The 25534-nt window shown below is 45.9% G+C and overlaps 1 protein-coding gene across 4 annotated transcripts in view; it reads left to right on the forward strand.

The window, feature by feature from the left end:
- DGKG (diacylglycerol kinase gamma) overlaps positions 1 to 14975 on the forward strand; it is a 210199-nt gene extending 195224 nt beyond the window's left edge. For 2 of the 4 annotated variants that reach the window (XM_059391333.1, XM_059391335.1), the window contains one exon: positions 1808 to 2982. In XM_059391333.1, the coding sequence (XP_059247316.1) occupies positions 1808 to 1906 (99 nt within the window). In that variant the 3' untranslated portion in view covers positions 1907 to 2982. Of the gene's footprint in view, positions 1 to 1807; positions 2983 to 13738; positions 13882 to 13979 lie in introns of those variants that run through there. The other 2 variants (XR_009402469.1, XM_059391334.1) reach the window with 2 other exon arrangements.
- The last annotated feature ends 10559 nt before the right edge of the window (positions 14976 to 25534 follow it).

Below are 25534 nucleotides of genomic sequence, written 5' to 3' on the forward strand. Positions count from 1 at the left end.
CCAACATTAAGAGCCATTTGCAGCTTCCATCACCCAAGTTATTCTAATTCTCCACAATGTCTTTTGGTTTATCCTTGTCTTTCCATATCCTGAGGACTTCTAAATTTAAACCTGGCTCGCTGTAGTACCCTTTTAGCCAGAGTCTCCCCCACTCCAACTTACCCTGACAAGAGCTGTGGAATAATTTCTCTGGAACTCTTTTCTTCATCATGTTTTTATTCTCCAACTTAAAAGTTATCATGGCTCCCCATTACCTCATATTAAACCCGGCCTCTGCCATCTCCCCTTGAAAACCCTAGACTAACCACCCCACCTGCATCCCTGACCCCATCTCTCATCCTTTGCCCTGCACCCAACCAGTTCATCCGTGGCCCTTCCACCTGGTGCCTTCCCTTTCGATCTTCACCAGTACATCTCCTTCCTTTCCTTTTAGCTCTTAAAACTCTTTCTCAGTTGCTCCATTCAGACTCTTCTCCTTCCTTACCTAACTTCTTTTTGACCCCACTTGGTCTATCCCTATGTTAATTCAAACTTGTGGATGGGTCTCTCTCTTCAAGAGTTCCTCTTTAGTTCTCTGTGGCCACACTGTCATTTCCAATGACATAGAAACCATGAGAATGAGCTCATAGATGGCTTCTCTTAACATACATCTTTCTCCTTCACCTCCAGTGTAAGATAACAATTACTCAACTAACCATTACATTCCATTTCACAATTCACAGCAGGCTTTCATGGACAGCTTCCCATTGGATCTTCACAACAACTTTGTGAGGAAAACAGGACAGATGTTACTACCCTCATCTTACAGTTCAGTAAGCATGGCTTTGAAGGTTAAATGATTCGTCCAGAGTCTCACAGCAAAGAAACAGGAGATCAGGGGCCCAAACCCAGTTCCTTGAATCCTAAGTGCCTGTTGTTCCCACATCATCTTCCTACTCTGGACATGTGTCACACTTGATAAATGCTGATGGACTGATAATGCAGATTAGTAATGTGCAGTGTCATCAGGCCACATTGAAATAGGGATTTAGCGTTCTGAAGCCATGCCCTGAGGATAAGTTTGGGAAGAAAAGACCAAAATGAGGATTCACCAGTGTCTTTCACTTCCAACTGACTTAAAGTCTGCAGGAGAAAAAAAAACAAAAAACACAAAAAAAACTCGTAAAACCTAAAATAAAAAGAAGAAGAAGCTTTTAAAAAGAAAGTTGGTTTTTTTCCTGGAAAGCTAAGAAAAGAGGAAACACCTAAGGGACTCACTTGAAACTTTCCACATGATGTGGCTTGGGTCAGATGTCAGACTAAAGCCTCTAAGGTTGACTTGAAGTTGACTGGCTAATATCTGTGTACCGCCTGGAGCAGTGGAAGTGAGGAGTCTAAGAGCTGGACTGTAGCTGTTCTGTCCTCTCTGTGGGACCTTAGGCTAATCCAAGGCTCATTAGAGCCTTGGGCCTCCATTCCTTTATCTGTCCTGCAGAGAGGTTGAATGAGATGGTCCCTGAGATCTCCTCCGGCTGTGACATTTTGAGAATCTATGAATAGCAAGGACACAAGACAGGTGCGAGCTGATCACCACGTGGGCAGCTCACACCTGTCTCTCCCCAGTGTTTCCGCCCCTCACTTCCAGCAGTGCCAAACTCCAGGCCCAGTGAGGGTCCAGTTGCCAATTTTGAAGCTGTTCAAGGACAGTCGTCCTTCTGCATGGGGCTTGTTCCAACCCAAAGCTGGCCTGCCTTCCATCCTCTGCAACTCCCTCGTAAGTTACTGGGATTTGCATGCCACTAATTCATTTATGCCTCTTTGCTTTTAGATTAAAATTACTCACAAGAATCAAGCGCCTATGATGATGGGCCCTCCCCAGAAGAGCAGCTTCTTTTCACTGAGGAGGAAGAGCCGTTCAAAAGACTAAACAATACGCCAAATGCCAGTTAAACCAAGAGAGAAAACAAGAGACTGTAACACACACACACACACACACACACACACACACGCACACGCACACAGGCACACTCATCTCTAACCAGTGGAAGCAAAGCCACCCATCAGGAAGAAATCTTCATCTTGCCCTACATTCTCTCTGCTTCAACAATGGACACACCCCAACAGATCCAGCACCAACAGAAAATTCTGAATGGACTTAGGGCCCACCAGGGTGTGGTTGGCTCATACGGCAACCTCCATATTCCCAGAAGGCCATGAGTGGGACTTTCTGAGACTGAAGGAGAAATCCCCCCTTTCTTCCCACCAGTCCTGCAAGTTCCCTCATGGACGCTCGCAAGAAGCAGGCTGCAGGTTTCTTGCCTATGTTGAGATCGGATGCGGCCAAGGAAAAGAGCTCCCATTCCAGAGAATTTACACAAAGGTCCCTCTGTACAGGGACAGACGGCCTCCAGCTCTCAGAGCACAACCCTTGGCAGGGCTCGGCAAGCTCACGTTGGTTTCTTAGTCGTCCTTCAAGCGGCAACTTCTCCCTGAACTTGCTGAGGAGGCAGAAAGGCTGTGGAAAGCTGTGTTTCCATTCTTGGTTCTCCACGCTGTCAGTGGGCACTTGTTATTTTCCCAAAGCTTTCTCCTGGTGGCTGTGTGTTTGTTTAGAGACGGCTCCAAGAGCCCCCAGAGCTGCCTTCACAGCACACCTTAGATGTGGTATTTATTTTCTTAGTTCTGTGAACACCTGGGAGGGAAAGCAGAGAAACTGGGATTTATTTTTCAAATTGGTGTCATAATATTGTGTAAAAAGGGAAGGAAAAAAAAAAAAAACCACCCCCAGTTTCTTTCTTTTTCAAGCCAAAACGTGTTTCCTGTTTGAGTTCCAAGCCCTGGTGGCAGACTATTCCTGAAGGCAGAGAAGAGGATAAGGAAGGGCCTTTTGCTCAGAAGACCAGGAGACAACCCATCAGGTGGTTCCCACCTGCCTCTTTGGACCTATGACTCCCAGAGCCTGGCCTGAGAGCCCTTCTGATGGTCTTATGTGTGTACATATATGTAGCATATATATATATATATATATATATATACACATATATATTTATTTAATGATGGACTTTTCCTGATTGGGGGGAAAAAATCTGTAGACTAGGAACAGAAAGTGGGAAAGAAAAAGAAGGTTTTTACTCCCCCATTCCACCATTTCATTGTTAAGACACATTTCCCCATGGCGATCATGAGACTTAAGGGAAATGAAAGTAGCTTCTTATCGTAAAGAGACTGAGAATTCCTATTCTGGATTCTCAAAACAGCCATGAAAGATATGCTGGACAGAATTTACTCTCCCACTTGCCAGAAATAGCAAGTCTCAGGAAAGTTAAGAGACTTGTCCACGGTATCTTAACTAATGTGGTTTGGGAGTAGGTGCCACTGAGAGGATATTTATTAGAGAAAAGAACCCACACATCTTAGAATAGGGTCATTTCTGGTCACAGAGAAATTATTCCATTTGAATCCAGGTTTCCAGGGAAGAGTGAATGTGTAGCACATGTTTGGATGGGACAGGCCCACACAAGGAAATGAGTGCCGTATGATGCTTCCCAGAGATGCTCTCTGGCCTGAACTGGTAAGAAGTTGGTCTGGGTTGAAGGCACTAGACAGATCATGAGATTAAATTCTCCACATGTCAACTCATCATGGTCGTGATAGCCTCTTAGTCTGGAAATGCCTCTGGCTGTAGGGATGACCTCAGTTGGAGGCGCGCAAGAAGGACCAAGGCACCTTCTGCAAGGTGCTACCAGCCAGTTCCCAGAGGGGTCCCAGCAGTGCTCAGTGGGCTTCATGCAGTTGGTGCCAGCATTGCCTTCCTTTCCCCGAGGGCAAGTCTGTGTAGAGCATTTGCCTTGGCACCTTTGCTCCATTGGACCTCCATCCCCGAGATGTCTTCAGAGGACATGTGGGCCCACTCGACATCACTCCACTGAACTCTCTCTAATCTCCTTGCACTGAGTCAGGAGCTTCGCACAAGGAAGGGAAATTAAGATCGTGTGTACACACGGATCCTAACTCTGAAGGAAGCAATCATTTAGGACCACCCTGCTGGATGCAACAGCGCGAAATAGTGGGTGAGGGGACAACCAGGCCACCTGAAGAATGTCTTGAATGATGGGATCCTTGGTGACGGGACAGACCAGCATGCTCCAGAATAACAACAGGTACTATCTTGGAAGACACTTGACTTTGAAACAGAGGCAGATTCGGATTTGAGGTCACTGATTCGGAGATATTTACAGCAGGTTTTTGTGTGTTTCGACCTTGATCCCCCAAGATTGAGGCTGTTGACATGTGGCACTGTGGACAGGTGAAACTGAGTCTCAGAGATTCACAAGTCAGAGTGGCCCCTGCCTGTTCTAGTCTGGTGCCCAGGACTTGGAGTGTTGCCTGAGAGACATGTCCCAAGGCCCCCCTAGAGCCACAGAGTATAACAAGGCAGTGGAATAGTACTTCCAGTTTGGTAACCTCGGTAAGTCTAGTGTTGTTGTTTAGTGTGCTATCGCAACTCATCCCTTAACTACTGTGACCGTGGTTTCTTCTGGCAGAGTACTTCACCACAGTGGGCCTCCCAGCAATCTCAGAGGTTGGTGGAGAAGGTATTAATATCTCGAAGTTAATGAGACAGTGAAGCTTAATGAGGGTTCAGTGACTTCTCAAAGTCACACAGTTAGGAAATCAGGGCAGAATCCAGTCCCTTATTCTTCATCCTGTTCTGATTGTAACCATGCCACAGACTTGTTCCCACCCACCCCCACGGCTCTACCCCACCAGCAATAAAAATAATGAAACAGAAAGTCTTCAATACATTGTGTTGCCCCTGGACTATTCAGCTGAGAGTTGCATCTCATTATGGCTTGGTCTTTGTGGATTTCCTCCAGTGAGTTGAGAATGGAGATAGGCTTAGTAGAATGATTATATTTCAGGTCAGAGACCAGCTCCTCTCAAGATAGTTCTTTCCACAGATGGAAAAGATATGTTAAAATTGCCAAATAAATTAGGAAATACTTGGCAGAATCTGGAAGAGCCTCCAGACTGGCGTTACATAACATGCATATACATTATACATATGCACATTATATAAGGTGACATAGTACTTAATGTGCTGTATATATTATGCAAATTACATATTTGTGAGTAATCATGATAAATATAGAGACCCACTAATCACTTTTTTACACATACTCAGTGACAGATTAGGAAGTTACTTTGCCAGAGAGTCTTAAAACTTACTCTCTCCTGCTGCTTTGGTTCCAATTCCTGACAAAAATAATTGCATCAACTTCTCCCATCTCTAGCCCCCTCTCCTCTTGGCCAAAATCCTCAGTTACCTCCTGTCCCAGCTAGGTTGTACCTTCCGTGGAACACACCACAATTGTGTTCATAAAAATAGAATCATGGGGTTGGGAAGGATCTAGACTTTCAGATTTCCCTACGTCCCAGGGCTGCACCTTAATATCCCTAGTCAAGTGGGTGCCTCATGTTAATATCAAGGGGAGAGGGAAGGGAGGAAGAGTCTACCAACACTCCAAGGAAAGAAACTTCATAGTGTTCCTTGGCCACCAGTTTCCAGGATTCAACAATAACCAATCAGGAAGTTATTTCAAATGTCTAAGTCTCCACAGCATATCTGAGACCATAACTTCCTAAGACATGTTTCACAAAATGCTAGTAGCTATAAAATGTTCCATGAAAACAGAGCTCTTTGATCAAGTACTAGCTCCCTTTCTAGGAGAGACATAGAGAGGCTCAACTCTAAGAATTCACAGTAAAGAATTATAGGGTCCTTTATTTGTTTTCCAACATCTATAGAATAGAAATACTACTTTATGCCCACCACTTCTTCTTTTTGTTCTCAGTAAAGACAGGGACACACAAGTAACCATCCTTAGCAATAATGTTCCAAAAAGAACTTCTCTAGGACAAGGAGTCTCCAGTCTTAAGACACTCTTTAGTTTCTTCTAATTGACTGTTTAAATATTTTTATTTTTCCCCTCTACATGCCTTAAAGCAATAATTAAGGATCTGAACTCTTTGCCCCCTGGGGGTTAGTGGGTGGGAAAGGAGGGATTGGGGACACATCATAGCTGCCGGGGGTCAGACTTCATCTGTGTAGCTCCAAAGAACAGAACCAGGTCTAAACAGCACAGTTCTAGAGAGGTTGATTTGAATTCAATGTAATGCCTGCTTTTTGAACTGGCCAAATAGGGAAGGGGTTGCCTTCCAGGGGAGTGAATAGTTTACTCGCTCTTACAGAAAGGGTCTTGACCTTGTTGGGTGGGGAACAAGCAATGATCAATCTACCTTGTTCAACAAGCTATTGAAACTGTTTTTGTCAGCAATAATGTTAAATCAATATCTGTTACTTCCTTTTGAAAGGGTTACCTCAGTATCCCCTGTTTTCTGAAAGAATGAAAATGACTCCCAGAGACATTTCTGGATCAGTGGGTACTAACCAGATAATCCACACCTAATACATGGCAGGGTTGACTAGAATCATTGACATCCTCCACAGACAGCTAGTGGTGGTGATGTCCCCTCAATAGCTTAGAGAGTTAAAGGAATGAGGTTGAGTATTTAGACAAAAAAAGGTCCTGCCTTTCTATTGGGGTCCATATTGTCAGTGTGGAACTCTTCTAGTCACAAATATCAGACCTTTATCTGGTTTGCAATAACAAGAAAAAAGAAACCATCCTACATCTCAAATAACAGTCAAGTTTTAGATAAAACAAGAGAGCAGAATTGTATAGAATTTCACATGGAGCCATTGTTTGTAGCTCACCTTGATGTCCCATCATGCTGGAGTATGTCTTTCAACTTTGTGCTACAGAGAGAAAACAGGAAAAGGATACAGGAAAGGGAATTCCCATTTATTGCTTACTGGATACAAGGCACCATGTCAAGGTCTTTTAGGTCTTTTCATGTGCTGTCCCATTTAATCCTCAGAACAGCCTATGATATGGGCATTGTACTTATTTCACAGATAAAGGAATTAGTGCATTGAAAGGTGAAGTACCTTGTCCAAGGTCAAAAAGATAGTAAGTAGTAACAGCTAAGACTTGACATGGATTTGTCTCACCAAAAATGAATGCTTTTACTACTATACTTCAGTGCTTTTAACATTCTTGTCCGTTCCCAACCCTACTATCATTCTGGGTGAGGTTACATGGCGCTAGCAAATTGATCTATCAGGTCTACCTCTGTATAGCTATCTAACCACGTTCCTTCTAAAGAACTTCCAGTGCTTGTTCATATTTAAACTCAACAGCCTCCATGGACAGCTGGAACCCCAAACCTCAACTTTGCAATCAGATTGGCAGCAAAAACTTAATCTTCAATGTTTCAAATTCTAGTGGAATGGGAACGTCTCCCAGGGCTCCCTAATAGATTTTCTGTTCAGTTCCGTGGGTGGGAGAGCAGCAAGCAGCCTTCTCAGACATAAATGCCATGGTCAACGGTGACTGGCCTGCACAGGGAAGGAGGGCTGGTGTTGTTGAAGGGAGCCTCCAGCAAGAAGGCTCTGCATGTGCTCCTCATTAGTGATAGGCGTGGGCTGGGCCATCTGTATTCCGCAGGAGAACAGAATGGCAGGCTGCCTTTCAGATGCCAAGAGAAGCTATCTAATGGGAAGATCCAGAGAGCTCAAAAAGCAGACAGGCCTCTTTCCTCATGGGGATCTCTGTGGGAAACCAGGGACACAGAGAACCAAGGGGTTTGGGAAATTAACGGCTTAACCTGCTGGGCATCCACACTGGCCACCACTTCATTCTTCATGCCTGTGGTGCAGAATGGCAAGCTGAGCCCTGCGGCCTCATCAGCTCGCTCAGCTCCCTTAAATGGAGCCCACGTATCCTGAGATCTGTGGCTGCAGTGACAGGTGCATTACAGCAAGCCACCAGAGTTTGCAGGGAAGCCCTCAAGTCTCCCAAGGACCAGGAAGCCCTGCAGCTAAGAGAGACCATATGATTGGATACTCAGCACAGATTCTAGAGAAATAATCAGAAAATATGAGGACAACTCTAAATGTTCCAAATGAGGAAAACGCAAGTTGGAAGCAAAGAAGAGAACGTATAACCCAGTACCAAGCATGTAGTAGGTAATGAGTAAATATTTCTTAAATGAATGAATAGCTAAACTGGGTATCTGCCCCTCTATCCTGGAATGGGTAGGGGAAGGGGAGGTAGAGGCGATGAAAGCTTTTTAACTAACAACTCGGGAACTTGAAACCACAGGATGTAGAGGGAGCTCATGGGGGCCTCTAACTACCCAGACATCTGTTGAGTGATGGACACAGCTAAATATGGATCATCAAAGGGCTTTCTAGGTCACATGGAGGGCAGTTGCATGATTCAGAAAAAAATGAAATTCAGCTTGGACAGAAAGATAGAAATATTTGCAATCTACTTCTTAGCCATCGGGTCAGAATGGACAAAGACTAAAAAGGCAGCAAAAGTGTAGTTACAACACAGTAAGAGATCGGCATAATAAGGTACAGATTCAAGAGATGAAAAGACAACTGGAGAACAGTTTTTTTTTTTATTTTTTTAGATTTATTTGGGCAAGGGAACTGAGCACTATAGTTCAAAAATGAAAGAAAGGACCGACAGATCTTTTTTTTTTTTTTTCTTAAGGCAGCTTAAAGTTGAGTTAATTGGAAGATGGGCATGTCCAGGCATTAATGAAATTGCTAGTAAATAACTGTCATTTATTGTGTGGTCCCAAACCTATTACTTTGATGACCACTGTTAAATATCACAGGCACTCTAATGAAGTTGGTGGCATATGGTTCCCTACTTAACAGACGAGGAAACTGAGGAACAGAGCAAATCTCCCCATGGCAGATCTGTCAGTATTCCTCTTCAAAGCCAGGCTTGTGCCTGCAGGACCACTGCTGATTCCTCAGAGCTCCAAGCACCGGGTTAGGGATTAACTACCCCAAACCAAGCCCATGTGCACAACTCACTGACTTCCGTGTCAAACTGGAAACCCGAGTCCACAAAGCTGGAGTGGGAAACAGCCGCAGAGGCCCATGGAGGAGGAGCGGATCTGGGCTGTGGAAGGTGCGTGCGCACCTTACCCTCGTTTCTTCTTAGGCCCTCTCTCCAAGGCGCCAGCTGGGCCTGGTCCTAGGACCTTGCTCAGACGGCAGACAGTCAACAATGGCAGCTGGTAAAGAACTCACCAGATCAGGGTGTTCACATAGTAGGAAAGATCACCTTAAAGGACACAGAGACCATATTAAGGACCAGGAGAAAGTGAAATGAGGTCAGGAAGTCAAACATCCGAATTCAGTAACTGATACATAAAGGTGGAACAGAGTTCAAAACATCCTTTTAAAAATCTGTTGGGTAAATCATAATTTGGGGTAAAGAGACTGCTTCTAGAATGATGCAAAAAAATTTTTTGAACTTTTTCCTTAACAAAAAACCCCCCAAAAATCCTTTTAAAAATGGAAACTTAACAAGAATTATATAAGTTGAAGGGTAATGAAATAATTTTTTTCCTTAGACAAGACAAAAGGAAATTAATTTCTAAACTTCGCAATGTAAATGGCAATCCAGAAAAAGACTCCAGAAAGTGAGCATTTTCTGTTGAGGGATTAAACATTAGTAGTTTCAAAATAATTAATGAACTTTTTTTTTTTGGTCTTTTTTAGTTTTTAAGAAAACTGGTACCAAGTGGTTACCAGAAAATGGCATGATCTTCAAGAAAAGAAAAATTTTCTTGGTAAATATTTCCTCTTTCCCTGAGTCCTTGAGGTAAAAGAACTGAGAACTAACTAGATCTTTTAACTCAGAGCAACGAATGTCCATGGAAGGGATGAATAAAAGGGGATGTTATTAAATTGCTGTTTGAGGTTTTCTATTATCATACTCTGTTACCACCAGGCATGTCAGTAATGATAAAAAAGGATAAATATAAAATGATAAAAAATGATAATGATTAAAAAATGATAAAAAGGATAAAGTAATCCCACCTCCCTCCCTCTTCCTGTCAGCCTCTTAAAGCTTCCCACCATGGCCATCCAGGTTAAATACACTTCCTTGAATTAGAATATCTGGGAATAATCTCTTTTTATTACGGAAATTTTCAAACATACAGAAAAGCAGAGCCAGGAGTATAATGAGAACATATATACCTGTCACTCAGATTCAGCAGTCGTTACCATCTTCCCATATTTGTTTCATTTTTTTTTAACTGAAGTATTTTAAAGTAAATTACAGATGTCATGACATCTCACACCAAAATACTTACACCTATATCATTATAGGGGATCCTTCCTTATGTGGGAAAGGCACTGCTGTCAGAAGATGTGTGGGAGCTCTCATAAGCTCAGTCATTTCTCAGTCCCAAATAGAAGTTAATCAGGACATCGCTCTAACAATTAATGAGGAGTAAGTTTTGGGTGGAACCCAAGGAAGGTCTTAGCTGTATTTAGAACATTCCTGATTGATACAGAGAGAGGAAAGGCAACCGCACATTAACTAAATTTTCAAAAGACACAAAGTGGGGAAGTGGGGAAGTCTTATACACAATAATGATGCCAGAGAGAAAACACAAAGCACTTGTGTGGAGGTAGAAATTTACATGAACACTGCATGTTCTTATTTTTGAAAGAAAAATTGTTTAAAACGTTGGTAATGACAGAATGACTGGGCACAGGTAAAACAATAAAACATCCTATCAGCAGATTCCTTTAATCATAGAAAAGACCATTGTGGTTTTTGCCCCCACCATGTGATGAGCAAGGCACTAGACCCAGCAGGGTGGCAGGTGGTGGTAAGCTGCTGAGATGCACAGACAGGCCCTCCCCCTCCACTGGGGCATAACTGAACGGGAAGTACATCAACTCCCAGGAGAACGTCTGGGAAGCTTGGTTGAGAAGCGCTGGCTCACTTAGGCGCTTGCTCTGTGCTTTGTTGCTGGGGTCAGGGCAGGCGAACTGCAGATGTTGTAGACAAGATGGCGGGCAAGGTGGTTGGGTAGTTTGCTTGCAAAGGTCTGCTGGCTCAGTGACTCTGCCGAACAAAAGAGAAGCAGGCAGAATGAGTGACAGCAGGTTCCAGAATGTTCAGCCTGTCTCTGTCAATAAATGAAATTCGTTTCCTATTCAAAACAGCCTAGGTGGCCTCAACAACTGGAGACCAAGGCCTGATACCCAGTCTGTGGCTGGTGGACCTAACTGAGCACGCATTTGGCTTTCCACGCATCCGATGGAAAAGCTTCCTTATCCATACCCTCAGGGCACATTTACCTCTTGACTCATGAAGCACCCCACCCCACTACCCCCTTCCCCACACCATGGGGTTCATAAGAACAAGCACCACCTTCTTTCTCCATGACATTGCTGCCATAAGGAAGGCAAGTCTCTGTTGACTGACTCGGCGATGAAAATCCTTTCCACCCTCCAGAGAGTAGGAACGTGTTTTCTTCCCAGAGCGCCCCCTCTTTGGAAGCACACAGTCTCTCCTGAGCTCCCTCCTCCAGCCTCACCCCGGGCCCCGAAGCCCAAGCCCAAGATCCGCTGATGGGTGAGAAAACACATGAGCTCATTGGAGCTTATATAAGAGCTCTTGGCAGGCCTTCCCCAGGAGCATGCTCGCATTTGCCTTGTCTAGGCAATGTGATTTTTCTCTTCTCTATCTCCTCAGAACAGAGAGGCTGATTTGTACTCCTGTTCAGTAGTGGTTTTGTAGCAGGGAGAAGGAAGCACAGTGTTCCCTCCCAAATCCCAGTGATTCAAATTGGTGGACTTTTCCCAAGGGGCAGAAATAGTATTTAAAGGACGGAATCCACCGGCATGTGTCAAGCCCCTTCACACTGGCTCTATCCCTTCTCTCAGCTTCTGTCTCTGAGGAGCCTATACGCTTTCATTCACCCCGGAGGAGCAGTGAGAGCTGTAAGGGCCAAAGCTGCCTTGACATCTCAGAGGACTCCCTCTCTGATGTCCCTTCTGAGATGTTTGCGAGCAAGGTCTAGGGCAGAGAGAGACAAAATAAGATGGAAATCCTCCTCTTCCTCCAGAGGAAGAAACAGAACATTTATGGAGGTCTTTCAAGTGTTCCCATCACAGGAAATTGATCCTGCCTCCCGATGACTTGGTGACAACTCCCTTCCTCTCCCAGATGCCGTTGTCTTGAGGGAGGAAAGAAACTTTGGGGGAATTTGGGGGAAGTGCACTGTGGAAACTCAAAGAGAAGGGGGTAGAGAGAGAGAGAAAGGGAAGGCCATGAAACCAAAGTCCAAAGTCAGGGAATGTTTTACATAGCTCCCAAGAGGAGAAGGAACTTGGCTCTTCTCCTGCCACTGAAGGAAGAAAAGGAGGGGGAGGAGTGGGTGCCCTTGGCAGTGATGGGCTCCCTTCTGCCCCCAGTCACTCCAGGCCTGGGCCGCTCAGGGCAGTGCCAGACAAGACAGAGAAACTCAGCCCGGGGCTCCTCATTCTCCTCCTTGAGCCTCACAGGCCATGACCCAGGGTGTACCCATAGGCAAGTAGGGATATGCCCTCTTCTTCCTCTGCTCCTCTCCTGGGGCCAGCACCATTTCCTGCCTGGCACCAAGGAGTGGTAGGGACATGGGCAAGTGTCAGATTATGTCTCAGCTTTCCCACCTGTGAGATGGGGCCGGAGAGGGTGGTTCATACATTTGTTCATTTATCCATCAATAAATATTGTTATTAACCAATGTCTATTTGCCAGGCACTAGAAGGGTCTTTAACCTGTTTCAACGCAGTTCTCTTGCTTTTTCTCCACCATTTCCCATTGCGTTCTGCTTTTCCCAACTTCCATCCACCCCCAATGCCTACTTCTTCCACCTTTTCTTCTTTTATTCTTGTGATGTTTCTCTTCCCTTTTCTCCTATGATACTATTTTTAGAGTTTTCATACATAAAATCAGAGGATCACAGGGATCTTAAGGGGACACTTGCCCACTTTGTTATCTCCAGGCAAGGCTGTGCTGAAAAAGCCCAGGGAAGATCAGAGAACATAGTCCAGAGCTTGATTTCAGGGTGTAATTTGAGTGTCTCACAGCTTCTCCCATCCAGAAATGATCTCCAATGTCTAACTGAAACCCCTCTGTTCGGTACTACTCTTCTTTTTCTTTTTCCCTTTTGAGTCACATCTCGGGCATAGAGCACCTTTTTGGATAGAGAACCATTGGGAAGTTTAATGAAAGCAACATAGCTGAATATCCCAGACCAGAGAGTATTAGCTTCATTATGAAAACAACAGAATCAGGAACAAAGGGAGGACCGGAGGCCAGGGCAGAGAGGTGGGTGTGACTTCTCTGAAATCAACAAAAACAGACTAAGCAATAACCCACAAGCGTAATCCTACTGGAGTTGCCATTTTGGATCAACTATCTCAGTTAACACAAAAAGTCCACTGAGCAGAAAGTTCGGGAATCAACCCCCTGTTGCTGGAAAGGCTCTCCCTTCGATGTCCTCGAGTTCAGCCTTGCACGCTTTGTGGAGTACAAAGTCTGTGGTCTGTTGATCGTAGTTGAGTTTCAAACAGGCGTCATTCAACCTTGGTTCCAATGTGACCATATACAGAATTCCTCTCCAGAGTCATTTTTCCCAGCCTCTGGGAAGGAGGCAAGCCAGGTCTACCCTTGGACAGGGCCTGATAGCCCTTTTGGATCTGTGTGAACCTGCCGAGATGACTCACACTCTTGATGGAGGCAGTGTGCCTAGAGAGTAGGTCACCAGGCAAGGAGGCAGATTGTAAAACCTACAGAATTTTCTTTCTTCCTTTCTTCAGATGGCAAGAGGCAGGAGATCCAACTAAAGAGAAGAGGGTCTAACGGCAAGTTGCTGACCCAGCTTCTAGCACAGCTGCCCTCTTCCACAGAATGGGAACAAGTAACCTTTTGTGCCTCTTGTACTATCAGTCTCCACTCCTGGTAGGTATCTCTGGGCAAGTGTTATTGTTAGCCAGTAAGCATAGTCCCAAAGGAGCCACTACTAGAGGGGTTCTGACAGATGCTTTTCTCTCTCTGCAGGAAACAAGTTAGACCTTTCTATCTGGGAAAAGTCTGGCCACTGTTCCATAGAGGCGGCTGTGGAAGGAGCTATCCCACGTGCCAGGATGATCCGAGAGATGAAACCCTGCCTGGGAAACAAGAGCAACATGGGGAGTGGGCCACAGCGCTGTCTCAGCCACGTGGCCTTGGACATGTCCTTCTGGGACCTCTCTTTCTCCATCTATCAAACAAGGGGCCTCTAAAGACTTTCCCTTTTCAACGATCTTGCCTTTACCTGGAGTAAACGCTGCGGCCATGGGAGAGGGGGCATGGTCCTTGTTCTTCTGGGTCTTCCACCAGGCCCAAGGCTTCCCCCAGCCCTGCTATTCTGGAGGGCTACCCTTAGCCCTTTAAAGAATCTTCCCTTCCCTCTTACGGATTGATCATGCTCAGAAATCCAGCTGATTTGGGGGACCAACATGAAAAAAAAAAAAAAAAGAACCTTACAAAGAAACTCTTTGAGAAGCCCTCCACGTTTACACACACGCACACAGACATATACAAACACACATACTTAATCCCTGACGTGTAAACATTTTCCCTTCTGTGGCTCAAACCTATTTTACCCTTTCTTATTGCCCATGTGTTCAGAGAGACTCCATTCCCACCCATGGAAAAGCACCATTTCCTTTTAGAGAACTTAGCTAGACCTCAGTGTTTGGGGGTCACCCTGGGCATAGGTTGAAGCTAAAGGTCCTAACACACCTCACCTGCGGCCCATAAACGCAGACTCACCTGCCAAGACGGAGGCAGTGACTGGCTGGCACAGTGCCAGGGTCCAGAATCTTTGTTCCTTACTCGTCCATCTCCACTGCCTCCTCCGCCCGTAGATACGCTTCTCTGTCGCGGTGGTTGCCTGCTCAAGCCTGCCTGTCCGCCTGCCAGAGTGCCGTGGACTTCTTCTGTAATGTACTGTGTGTATGTGTGTCTTCCCTCTGCAGTTTACTACAAATAAACATGACAGCGGACAGCTGACCCCTGACCTCCTGGTGGTTTCTTTTCAAGCCATTGCTTGAGAAATCGGGATCGGCTGATCAGCCACAGGGCGCTGGAGACAAGCAGGCTCCTCTACACTGTTCCGTGGCATTTCACTGGTGCCCACTGCCAGGGGTTCCACTGATAGGCCAGAACTGGGAAGAAGGGAAAATTTTTGTCGCCCCTTTCCTGGTATTGCAGGATGGGGAGAGGAAGCTGAAAATCCTATTAAATAAGCCTTTATTAGACATTTCAAAGTCTTCATTTCATTGATATGTGAAAACTCCCCTATGAAGTAATGAGCCATTTTACAGATTAGGAAACCAAGGCTCAGAAAGGGTCATTAACTTGCTCAACAAGTAACATAATAAGTAACCCAGTTATTCTCTCAAATCCCAAAATTCTCACTCTTTCCTCTAAACCAGTATTTCTCCAAGGGGGGCGGGGGGCAGGGACTGCTAACATCAGAAACACCTGAGGTCTGGATCTGCGGCCCTTTCAGACCTCCTGAATCCTGGGCTCTGAGAGTAGGACCCTCAAATCTGGGTCAGTCTATAGACCCTCACACTTACCGTGCCGCAACCTGCGGGGAGGGCAGGACCTGTCTGAGAGGACTGAGCCAAGCCAGCATTTCAGGAGAGCTCAGAAACCAGAGCCTGCGGAAGAACGCCGTGAGACAAGGAGAGACCCGGAGAGGAGACAGATGTGGGAAGAAGTGAGGCTGTGGACTGCACATCAGAGTGGGTTGACCCCTCACCCCAGAACAAAGATGCCAACAACAGGTCCATCAGCTCGGCTCTAGGTTGAGCCGTCTCCAGCCAAGGCTTCCAAGTCACACCCAAGCGGGGTTAGGCAAGGAGGCAGGGTCTCAACCTGGCAGCCTACAGGATAGGGGCCTACGATGGTGCGGCAGCCTCCGGAGGAGGAGGCCGTGGTTGCCCAGCGGCTGGTCATCGGCCTCCGCTGCCTTTGCAACCCCCATTGCCCTGGCCAGCCTGGCCTGACTGGCCAGTCTCAGGAGCCAAAGAGCCATTGGCTTGCCTCTCCAGGTTCTTCCTGCCACAAGTGGCCAACAGTGTTCCAAAAGACCCAGAACTCAGGTCCTGAAGTCTGTCTTCTCTGGGTCCCTGCTGTCATCCTCAGGGCTGGGCAAGGACTCTGGCCTCAGGGAACCTCGCCAAAATGTTACTCACTCCTACCCACTCCCTCCCCTTTCTACCTGGATCTGCCGAATTCTATTTTGTGCCCTGGAGTCTAGGTGGAGGTTTCTGAAATAACGGTGGGGATGTTTGAGGTGGGGCGCTGTGAGGTGGAGGCATCATTGCTACTGGGGACAGGACGAAATTCTGGAAATAGCTCCACGGCCACTCAACTGGGGACATTCAGCTACGGTCTCACCCGCCCCGCTGTAACACTCACCAGTCTCCATAGCTAGGGAAAGAATTGGGTAAACAAGGAAAATTCTGGTCCATTCAGGAACAAAGGCCCTTAGCAGTTGTGTTTGCATTTTAAACAATAGTGAGAAATAAGCCATTTGCCTTAGCCTTTACAAGATTTTCTAACACATGTGACCGTGTTCCTGCTCCTTCCCCCACTTAACAGGTTACTGTATGCCTTTAAAAGTAACAAAACTGCCTTTGTTTTTAGATGTTCTTCCCTCCTACTTTCCATTAAACCAGACTATCAATTATTACCGAACTATTTCTGAATCTAAAATCTTCAAGCCATTCACAGAGGGAGCAGAAAGTCAAAGAGAGTCAACGTGGTAAGGAAGTGCAGAAAGAAAAACGGGAGAGATTCGAAGGAGAAATGGTGGTCTCGGACTGGAGGGCTCGCAGAGAGAACCGAGTCTGACCTCTCAGCCAGAGCGGGTCTCAGCTCTATGGTCCCTGTCCTGTGCACGGCCACCTCTGCCTCTAGACTACCCTGGGTGGGCAGCCTACCTCCTTTCCAGGGAGCCCCTCCAGAAGATCTCTGAGCCTTAGGTAGGCTCCTATTACACCCAAGTCTGCCTCCCATGGACTCCCAAGCCCGGGCCCCGGCTTGGCCCCTAGCAACCCACAGTACACCGTACCCCTGCAGCAGGACAGCGCGCATTTATCTCAGAACAGCAACCCCGTCCTCTTTTTTTTTCCCCCTCCAGACCAAACATCCCCTGAATCTTTAAATCACCCATTATATGTCATGACGCTCAGACCCTAAGCTATTCTTACGACTTTCTCTGGAACAACAACAGGTTGCCAAGGTCCCTCTTAAAATGGGATTGCCAGAACTGAGCAGAGTGCAGTGCCCCAGAAGCGGGCAGAGACACACCCCGCGCTCCAGGCTCCAGGCTCTGCGTTGGCTTTCCTTGGCAGCCTGATGGCTCTCACAGAGGTCAACTCCCACCTCCCGTGAGGGCCAGTCACTGCTGCTGGGGTGGTGCTTTACTGATCCCCAAGTCCCTTCGGAAACACGGCCTTGTTTGCTCTTCAGCACAGCTAGGGGAGGGTGGTTAAAGATGAGGAAGCTAGGGACGCCTGGGTGGCTCAGTTGGTTAAGCAGCTGCCTTCAGCTCAGGTCATGATCCCAGTATACTGGGATCGAGTCCCACATTGGGCTCCTTGCTCGGCAGGGAGCCTGCTTCTCCCTCTGACTCTGCCTGACACTCTGCCTGCCATTCTGTCTGCCTGTGCTCTCTCTCTCTCCGACAAATAAATAAATAAAATCTTAAAAAAAAAAAAAAAAGATGAGGAAGCTAAGGTTTTTCCAAAGCCACATGGGCCAGGCCTCATGCCCTGAGCCTGAGGTTCCGAACCCTCCATACACACCCATGATGCCTTTACACTATAACTTTTGTTAAGGCCAAGAAAGCCTCCTCGGCTTCATTTGTTAGTGTCTATTCAGAGTCTTTTTCAGGGCGCCTGGGTGGCTCAGTTGGTGAAGTGTGTGCCTTCAGCTCAGATTATGATCCCAGAGTCCGGGGATCTAGCCTCAGCCTACTTGGGCACGCGCTCCCTCTCTCTCTCTCTCTCTCTCTCTCTCTCTCTCTCCTGTGTCAAATAAATAAATAAAATCTTTTTTTAAAAAAATCTTTTTTTCTGTTCCATTTTGTTTTGTTAATTTCTGCCCATCCCTGAACTTGTCTAGATCTTTTTGACTCCCACTTCTGCCACCCCGTATATTAAAGGGAAGACAATGGATCAATGAGAAAATGCAGCCGAAGAGGATGAAGGACCAAACAAGGAAGGAGAAAGGAGCTGGAAAGGGAGCATCTCAGAGAAGAATGGACAACATGGTGTGGCATGTTGGGGGTTGGGGGAAGACTGGTTCCAAACCCACCTACTTCTGCAGGCTCTGCTGCCCTAGACAAGCCACTTAGCCTCTCAGAGCCTCACTTTCCCAGAAGCGGGCATCTGAATTGGACTAGTCCATTCCCAAGACTTCTCCCAGTTTCGTGAATCTAATGTAGAAAAAGACCTTACCTTTAGCCCAAAGAGTCTTCTCCTTTAATCCAATGACTATACTGGACATCAGATTTCACTCCAGATATTTCACATGGTTTTCCTTTGCTACAATAAAGAAAAGCAAAGGTGGCTATGGGCATGGCATTAAGCAACATCTATTTCATTTGATCGCTAGCCCTGCTTTTTACGGGGTGGGGAAGGGGAGGAAGGATTTGGAGAGTTATGTGTCAAGATATTGGACCCAAAGACTAAGGAATCCTCAAGGAGGTCGAACCAGAAGCTCTGTAGCTGTCACCAAACACCCTCTCCATATTATTAGAGTGCCAAGGGTCCTGCAGTGAACAGTGGCCCCTGACATGTCATGGGAAGGGAGAGAACATGTTACTCATCTCTCGCGCGCCTTCCTGCGGAGGTCACATGGCAAATGATCTCAGACCATTGTGCTAAGCTAGGAAATACCATCCCATGTTCTTATTCTTGCAGAGCAAAGCTGCTCAATAGAAATATAACAGGGCCACATATGTAAGCTTACATTTTCTAGCAACCACATGAAAGGGCAAAAGGGAACAGATGCATGAACTTGAATAAAATATTTTCTTTAACTCAAAATTTCCCAGATATTATCATTTTCACATGTAATTAATATAAAAGGTATTAACTACTTAATAACTAAACACTTAAATACTTCAAATAATTTTAAACAACTTTAAATAAAATTCAAATACTTTGAAATAGTTAATTTAATAGCTAAATACTTAACTTTTTTTTTTTTTTTTTTTTTTGGACGAAGCCTTCAAAACCCAGTATTTATTTGACATGACGGCGCTAGCCTGGGGGGAGCAGCTGCTGTGCCAGAGAAGCTCGAGGTGCTCCCACCGCATCTGGGGCGCTCCCAACCCCACCCCCTACCACAGCCCTTCTCCAACTATGTCATGACTACCTGCTTCATGGTCTGCATTATCCATCAGACTGAAGGAAGTCTAGGAAGTCTAGGAAGGCTGGGACCATGGAGTTAACTGGTATGTTCTCGGCTTCCGGCTCCCTGTTTGACATGGATATTATAGGCCCTTGACGGACATCTGACAAGGAAGCAAGGAAGGAAGGAAGGGGTCCAAACTCGCCTATATGAGCAGTACAGGGAAGAGCTTGGGTTTGAACCTGAGTATTTGACAATAAAACACATCCTCATTTCACTGGCTCTTGCCTCCTCCTAAACTTCCGAAAGCATTATGAAAAGAGCACAGTCTCAGTGGCCCACAGACTGAGACTCAGCTTCCAGCGAGGTGACTGGTTACAGGGAGCTCACTGCAGAAGTTTGGGAGTGATCCCGTGCTATTTACCTTACCTCTCTTGACCTTGATTTCCTCATCTATAAAATGGGGGTGATAATATTTACCTCATAGGTAACCATGAAGATGACATGTATCTTACAAACATCAGACTTTCTGTAAATGTTAGTTTGTGTTCCTTGTCTAATGAAATGGAAATAAATCATTCTTATCTGGCCAACTTTGAATCCTGCAGCAGCTTTGTCCCTATCGAGAGAGGGAAAAGTAATGAAAAGCAAACCAAAATTTGAGAAAGGGAGCCAGCTCCTACCATCTGTCTCCTTGTTTGTTCTTTAAAAAGCTCCACAAAATGCAGATCCAGCCAGGGTAGCCCGTGAGTTATGAGGAAGCTAGCAATCCCCTTGCTGTCCCAGCAGGTAGACCACACTGTCCTTTCTTCTGACCTTTGCCTCAGGGATTCCTGCCTTTCAACCTCCTCAGGCCCCAAGCCCAGCAGACCCTGTTTTTGCTATTCTGAGCTCAGGAGGCTGGAAGTGCCTGGAACCACGTCTGGGGCAACCACTCAGGTGGAGAAGGTACCCAGGAATCGCTCAGAGATTCTGTCGCAAGGCCCGAGTCTGAGCTGGGGCTGAGCCTCAGGGAAGGCACTGGCTCCTTTAACCAAGAATCTCACATGAGCTCAGGAAGAGGGACAGCTGGGGAAAGCAAAATTGCCATTGTCTGGATAAGAAAGCAGTTATCAAAATTAAACACTCCCTCCTAGCTTATTTCTGACTGTTCACCCTCCCCTCACACACCCCCTCAAGAGTCTTCTCATCTCCAGGCCTTTTCTGGCACAGCTCCTCTGCCTGCTGGGCCCTCCCCCTCCCCGTCACCACCAGCCTGCTCCTCCCCACCTTCACTGGGCACTGAGCCTTTCCTCTTTCTGTCCTACCATGCCATGACCAATAACAAGTGCACCACACACACACACACACACACACACACGCACACGCACACACACCATACACATCTACCCCAAAAGTCTTCCTTTGACTAAAAGTCATCCCTTCCTCACTTCTACGACCACCATGATCAATACCCACCACACACACACACACACACACACCCCATACATACACAGCATCATCACACACCTATACCCATCACCACTACCACACCCTCACACCCATACTCACCACCATCACTTACTACATACATGTACACTTACTCCCTTGAACATGTACACGGTACACTCCCCACACTACAAACACATGCACACACACAGAGCCCACACACACAGAGACACATATACAACACGCCAACTGTGTCATACACCTCCCATTGGTCCCCCCATCCTTACACACACCCAACACAGAATCAGAATAAATACCCACCTCAGAACATTTGATCTCCTGAGTTCTGAAGACTTATCTCTTTCACCTTGATTAGAGATAATCATATATAAACATCTCACCTCCCCTACTGGACTAGGAGAGCCCTGAGGACTGAGTCCATTTCTCTTTTTGTTTTTGCAAACTGTATGGCTCTTGGTCTGTGGTTAGGGCTCAATAATTTTTTTTTTTAATTTTTCTACTTATTTGAGAGAGAGAGAGAGTGCACAACCAGGGGGAGGGGCCGAGGAAGAAGGAGACAGAGACTCTTAAGCAGGCTCCATGCTCAGTGCAAAGCCTGACCTGGGACTCGATTCCAGTACCCTGCGATCAGGACCTGAGCTGAAGTCAGATGCTTAACAGACTGAGCCACCCAGGTGCCCCCAAATAATTATTTCTAAATGAATAAATGACTCAGTTAATCAATCACTACGAGTCTGCAGGGCCTACATGAGATGAGGGGGAGAACCACTGGTGTAGGCCTGAGCTGGCCTGGCCACCCCAGTGGGGAGGGTGGGAGATGGGGGGGGGGGGGGCGCTCTTTCACGGTTAGTCCTGCCTGATCCTGCTCGGCGGCCTCGGTTTCATTCCAAGGGAAATATTTGTTCTGTGAGCAAATAAAATGTGAATATGTTCTAATCTGTTGCAAAGATACACAGAGCTGCCTTGGGCCTGATGCTTAGCTCTCTGAGAGCACTTCAAAGAACTGCGAAAATAAAATGTCCCCCGTGGGGGCAGGAGGTGTAACTCTTTCCTTCCCAGAGACAAGGGCAAATGAAGACTAGGTATTATGACTCCCCTTGAACATTTCTAAGGAAAACCTACTCCTCCAGGGGCACCTGGCCGGTTCAGTCAGTGGGGCATGTGACTCTTGATCTTGGGGTTGTGAGTTCAAATATCATGTTGGGTGTAGAGATTACTTAAGAATAAAATCCTAAAAACAAACAAACAAACAAAAAACCCTCCTCTGGGCCTGTCAGGATCCCAGACATGACAGGTCATGGAAAGATTCTCTTACCCATTGTTCCTCAGCTTCAGAAGAGCCAAACCCATGAAAACACATCAGCGCACACTCACACCAGAAAACTTTGCTGGATGCCCCCAGTTAACTAATGGAGAGTCTACCTCCCAGAAATGCATGTGTGTGAGCTGAACTTCTCCATCTCCTTGGCCCTCTGAAGCTAGCCTCCTGCTCACCCGAGCATCACACACACACCAACATACACCATGGATCCGTGTTTTAACAAACAGGCAGAATGGTTGGAGAAGTCAGGAAGAAACAAAATTCCTAGCTGCGGAAAACCAGGAAGGGAGATTTCCATTTTGTATGTTTCCTACTAAGGGATTCTTAGAAGTTCACAACCTTCCATAATAAGCTGTCATCAGATACAGTTGTTGCCGAATATGGCCTCAGGTTTGATTGCAGGGTTTTTAAGCATCTGACCCCAGAATGCAATGTTTCAGTGTTCCCTTAGCCTGGCCCTGTCCCTGCTTACAGCCTGGGACAAAAAAATCACAGCATTGAACTATCAGTTAAGGAAACCCAGGGTGTCCGAGTGCAACCATTTAGTAAATGCCTCAAGAGGCGTGACTTCAGTCCCTGCAGTAGATTCTGAAAATATAACCCAGGATTTCCCCCTGCATGTCTAGGCACTGGAAGTCTGAGTCTTCCAGGTTAAGCTGTCCTGAGGCCAGGCATACCTGTCTACGATTCCAGTTCGAGAACAAGCCTCAGCTACTTCTTAGGGCACAGTCTCTGTGCCGTTCGCAGATCCTTCCTTGGTGTTTGAAGCCTCTCAACAAACCGCAGGTGAAAAATATTAGCGTCATCTGCTTCATTTCAGAAGGGTGGGGGGATCTGGGGCTCAGAGAGGCCAAGCAACTTGCCCAGTGCAACCCAGCTAGAGCCAGAATTCTGATTTGCTGACCCCAAAACTCCTTTCCAGGGGACTGTTTCACCAAGAGAGCCAGCCTGCACAGAACTTCAGGAAGCCAATGTCTGCTTATTCCTACTAGTTTGTTATTCAAAGCAACTGCTATTCTCTCCCTCATTAGATCCTCTATTTTTTAACACATGCAATTTTAAAAATTTTAACACATGTAAAAGCAACACAATACTAACCCAATCAATTCAAAAGACTTCTTGAAAACCTCTATGTTTCCTTTGAAAATGAATTCTCTTTCAGATTCCTCCATTACAAAATGGAATCGCAAGACCTCTCTGATGCCTTTACAACAGCCCTGTGCTCTGGGCTTTGCTGCCTCTTCCAGGGACCAGGGCAACACCTCCTCCAGGGGTCTGGGGGATACCTCCAGAGTAGCCCTTCCTTCAGCTGACAGCTGTCATTCACAGTGAGAAGGGGGCAGCGGACCATCATCTGGCATAGGCAACAGGGTCTGGCCCCATCTCCAACAGTCACACCTGTACTAAAACTAAAACACGTGTACGAGCGCATGCGCGCGTGCACACACACACACACACACACACACACACACAGATTGTCATGGTAGTGTTGTTTTTAATCTCAAAAAATTGGAAACAGCCTAATCTCCAACCTCAGGAAAACAAGTACATGATGTTATAGCCATAACTAAGCATACTAAGCAAACCTTAAAAATGAAATTTATGAGAGCTTTTAATGCCCTGGGGACATGCCTATAATCTTGGGCAAAATGCAAAGTTATATATTAAAAAATATATCTCCATTATGTAAAACAGTGAAGAGAAAAGCCAGGGAAGAAATATGTTTAAATGTTAACAGTATTCAATTCTGGAACTATGGGTGCCTGTTAATTTTGAATCATTTTTGTATTTTCCTAATTGTACACAATGAGTATATAATGATTTCATAATTTGTATGATATGTTTTTAGAATTTTTCAAAGACCAAATCCCCAGTGTTCGTGAATTAAGAAGACTGGTTTTTTAAAAAGTACAGAAACAAACAATTCTGGGGAAACTGTAAAAAAAAAAAGTGAGGCTATTAAATATCTGATTGGAATTAAGCCATAAATTAAAAAAATTTTAAAGTATCATGATAGATATGTAAGCCTGCCAGTTGAAAGAACAATGTCTACTTCCGATCCTACTCCCTGACAAGTAATAATGTACCAAATCTTTTAAAATAACAAATGTAACAGGCTTCAGAATTCTGTTCCCTGTCAATCCCGGACTTGAGCTCAAAATGCCTTGCACTGACCTCTACCATTCAGGGTCAGTCTTCAGTAGGGGCTCTTGATGAAATCCCATGGGGGAAGGGAGGCAGAGGTGTAAGCAAACAGGAGCCTCCTCTCCAACCTGGTGCGAGCTTAGTCACTTACTGGAGGAATTTAGAACTCTGTTCCCCCTCCACTATGCAAGCTAGCAGAGGCAGAAAGTAGCAGCAGAAGGAAATGTGTTGATTCCAACCATTCTGAGGCACTCAGACGGCCAATAGCCCATAGCCAATCTTCCCCATTCTTCTTGTAGACCCTGTCCTGTTCATTTGCATTTTGGAGCATTCTGATCCAAGACATGGAGGCATCTAGAATGAATGTTTGGTTTTTTTAAAATCCCCCCCTCCAACTCTTCATCTGACAGCTGATCTATTTTTCTCTTACCTCTCTGTTCTGATGTACTTCAAGCCACCCTTCATATGCATTAGATGTGTCTTTCCCAAATTTCCCCTTTTCATGTGTCACTCCGTTATGCCAGACCCTACCATAGCTCCATCTCCCTCAAGGAATCAGATCCAGACTCCTCAGATCTTCACTACCCAACTTCTGGTCCTTACCCAGGTCCCTCCAAACTCACCCTTCTCTGCTCTACTTCCCCTCCTCACCCCCCCCCCCCCCTCCCTTCTCTCTACCCTCACCCCAGCCTCCAGCCCAGCCCTCTCCACCCTGCAGGCTGCCCTTCAGTGGAACCTTAGAAGTCCCATCAACTGGAAAGAAATTTTCGTTCACTAAAATAGAATAATGGAGTCTTGTCCAAATTATGCTCAAAGATACAATTTTCTCAATGTTAAGTTTTCTCCCACTGACTTTTGTTAAACCTTTGGCACTGGCAGCTCTGCCTATCTCTAGTGAGAGTCCACAGATGGCAGAGCGAAAAAACAAGTCCCTGGTGAAAAATTGTAGGAAAGCCTCAGGAACAGCCCATCGTGTGTCTTCAGTAGCTTATTTATTTCACAGACATGTGCTCACATTGTGGTTTTATAGCACACAAAAAAATAAATCCTCATTTTCTGCTAATTAAATTGCTTAGGCCTATGTGAGAGGATTCTATACCACGTGCTTTTTGCGATCCTCTTTAAAAAAAAAAAAAAATCCTGGTGTTCTTTGCATAAGAAAATTCCGATTGTTGTGAGCCAGGACACCTGGGTGACTTTATAAACAATTGCTTCAGACCCTCTACCCACAACATATCACACACATGCATATTTGTGCCTTTGTCGTTCTGTTCTGCCCCTG

The sequence above is a fragment of the Mustela nigripes genome, chromosome 2 (assembly GCF_022355385.1).
Source record: "Mustela nigripes isolate SB6536 chromosome 2, MUSNIG.SB6536, whole genome shotgun sequence".
In the NCBI taxonomy this organism is placed as follows: Eukaryota; Metazoa; Chordata; class Mammalia; order Carnivora; family Mustelidae; genus Mustela; species Mustela nigripes.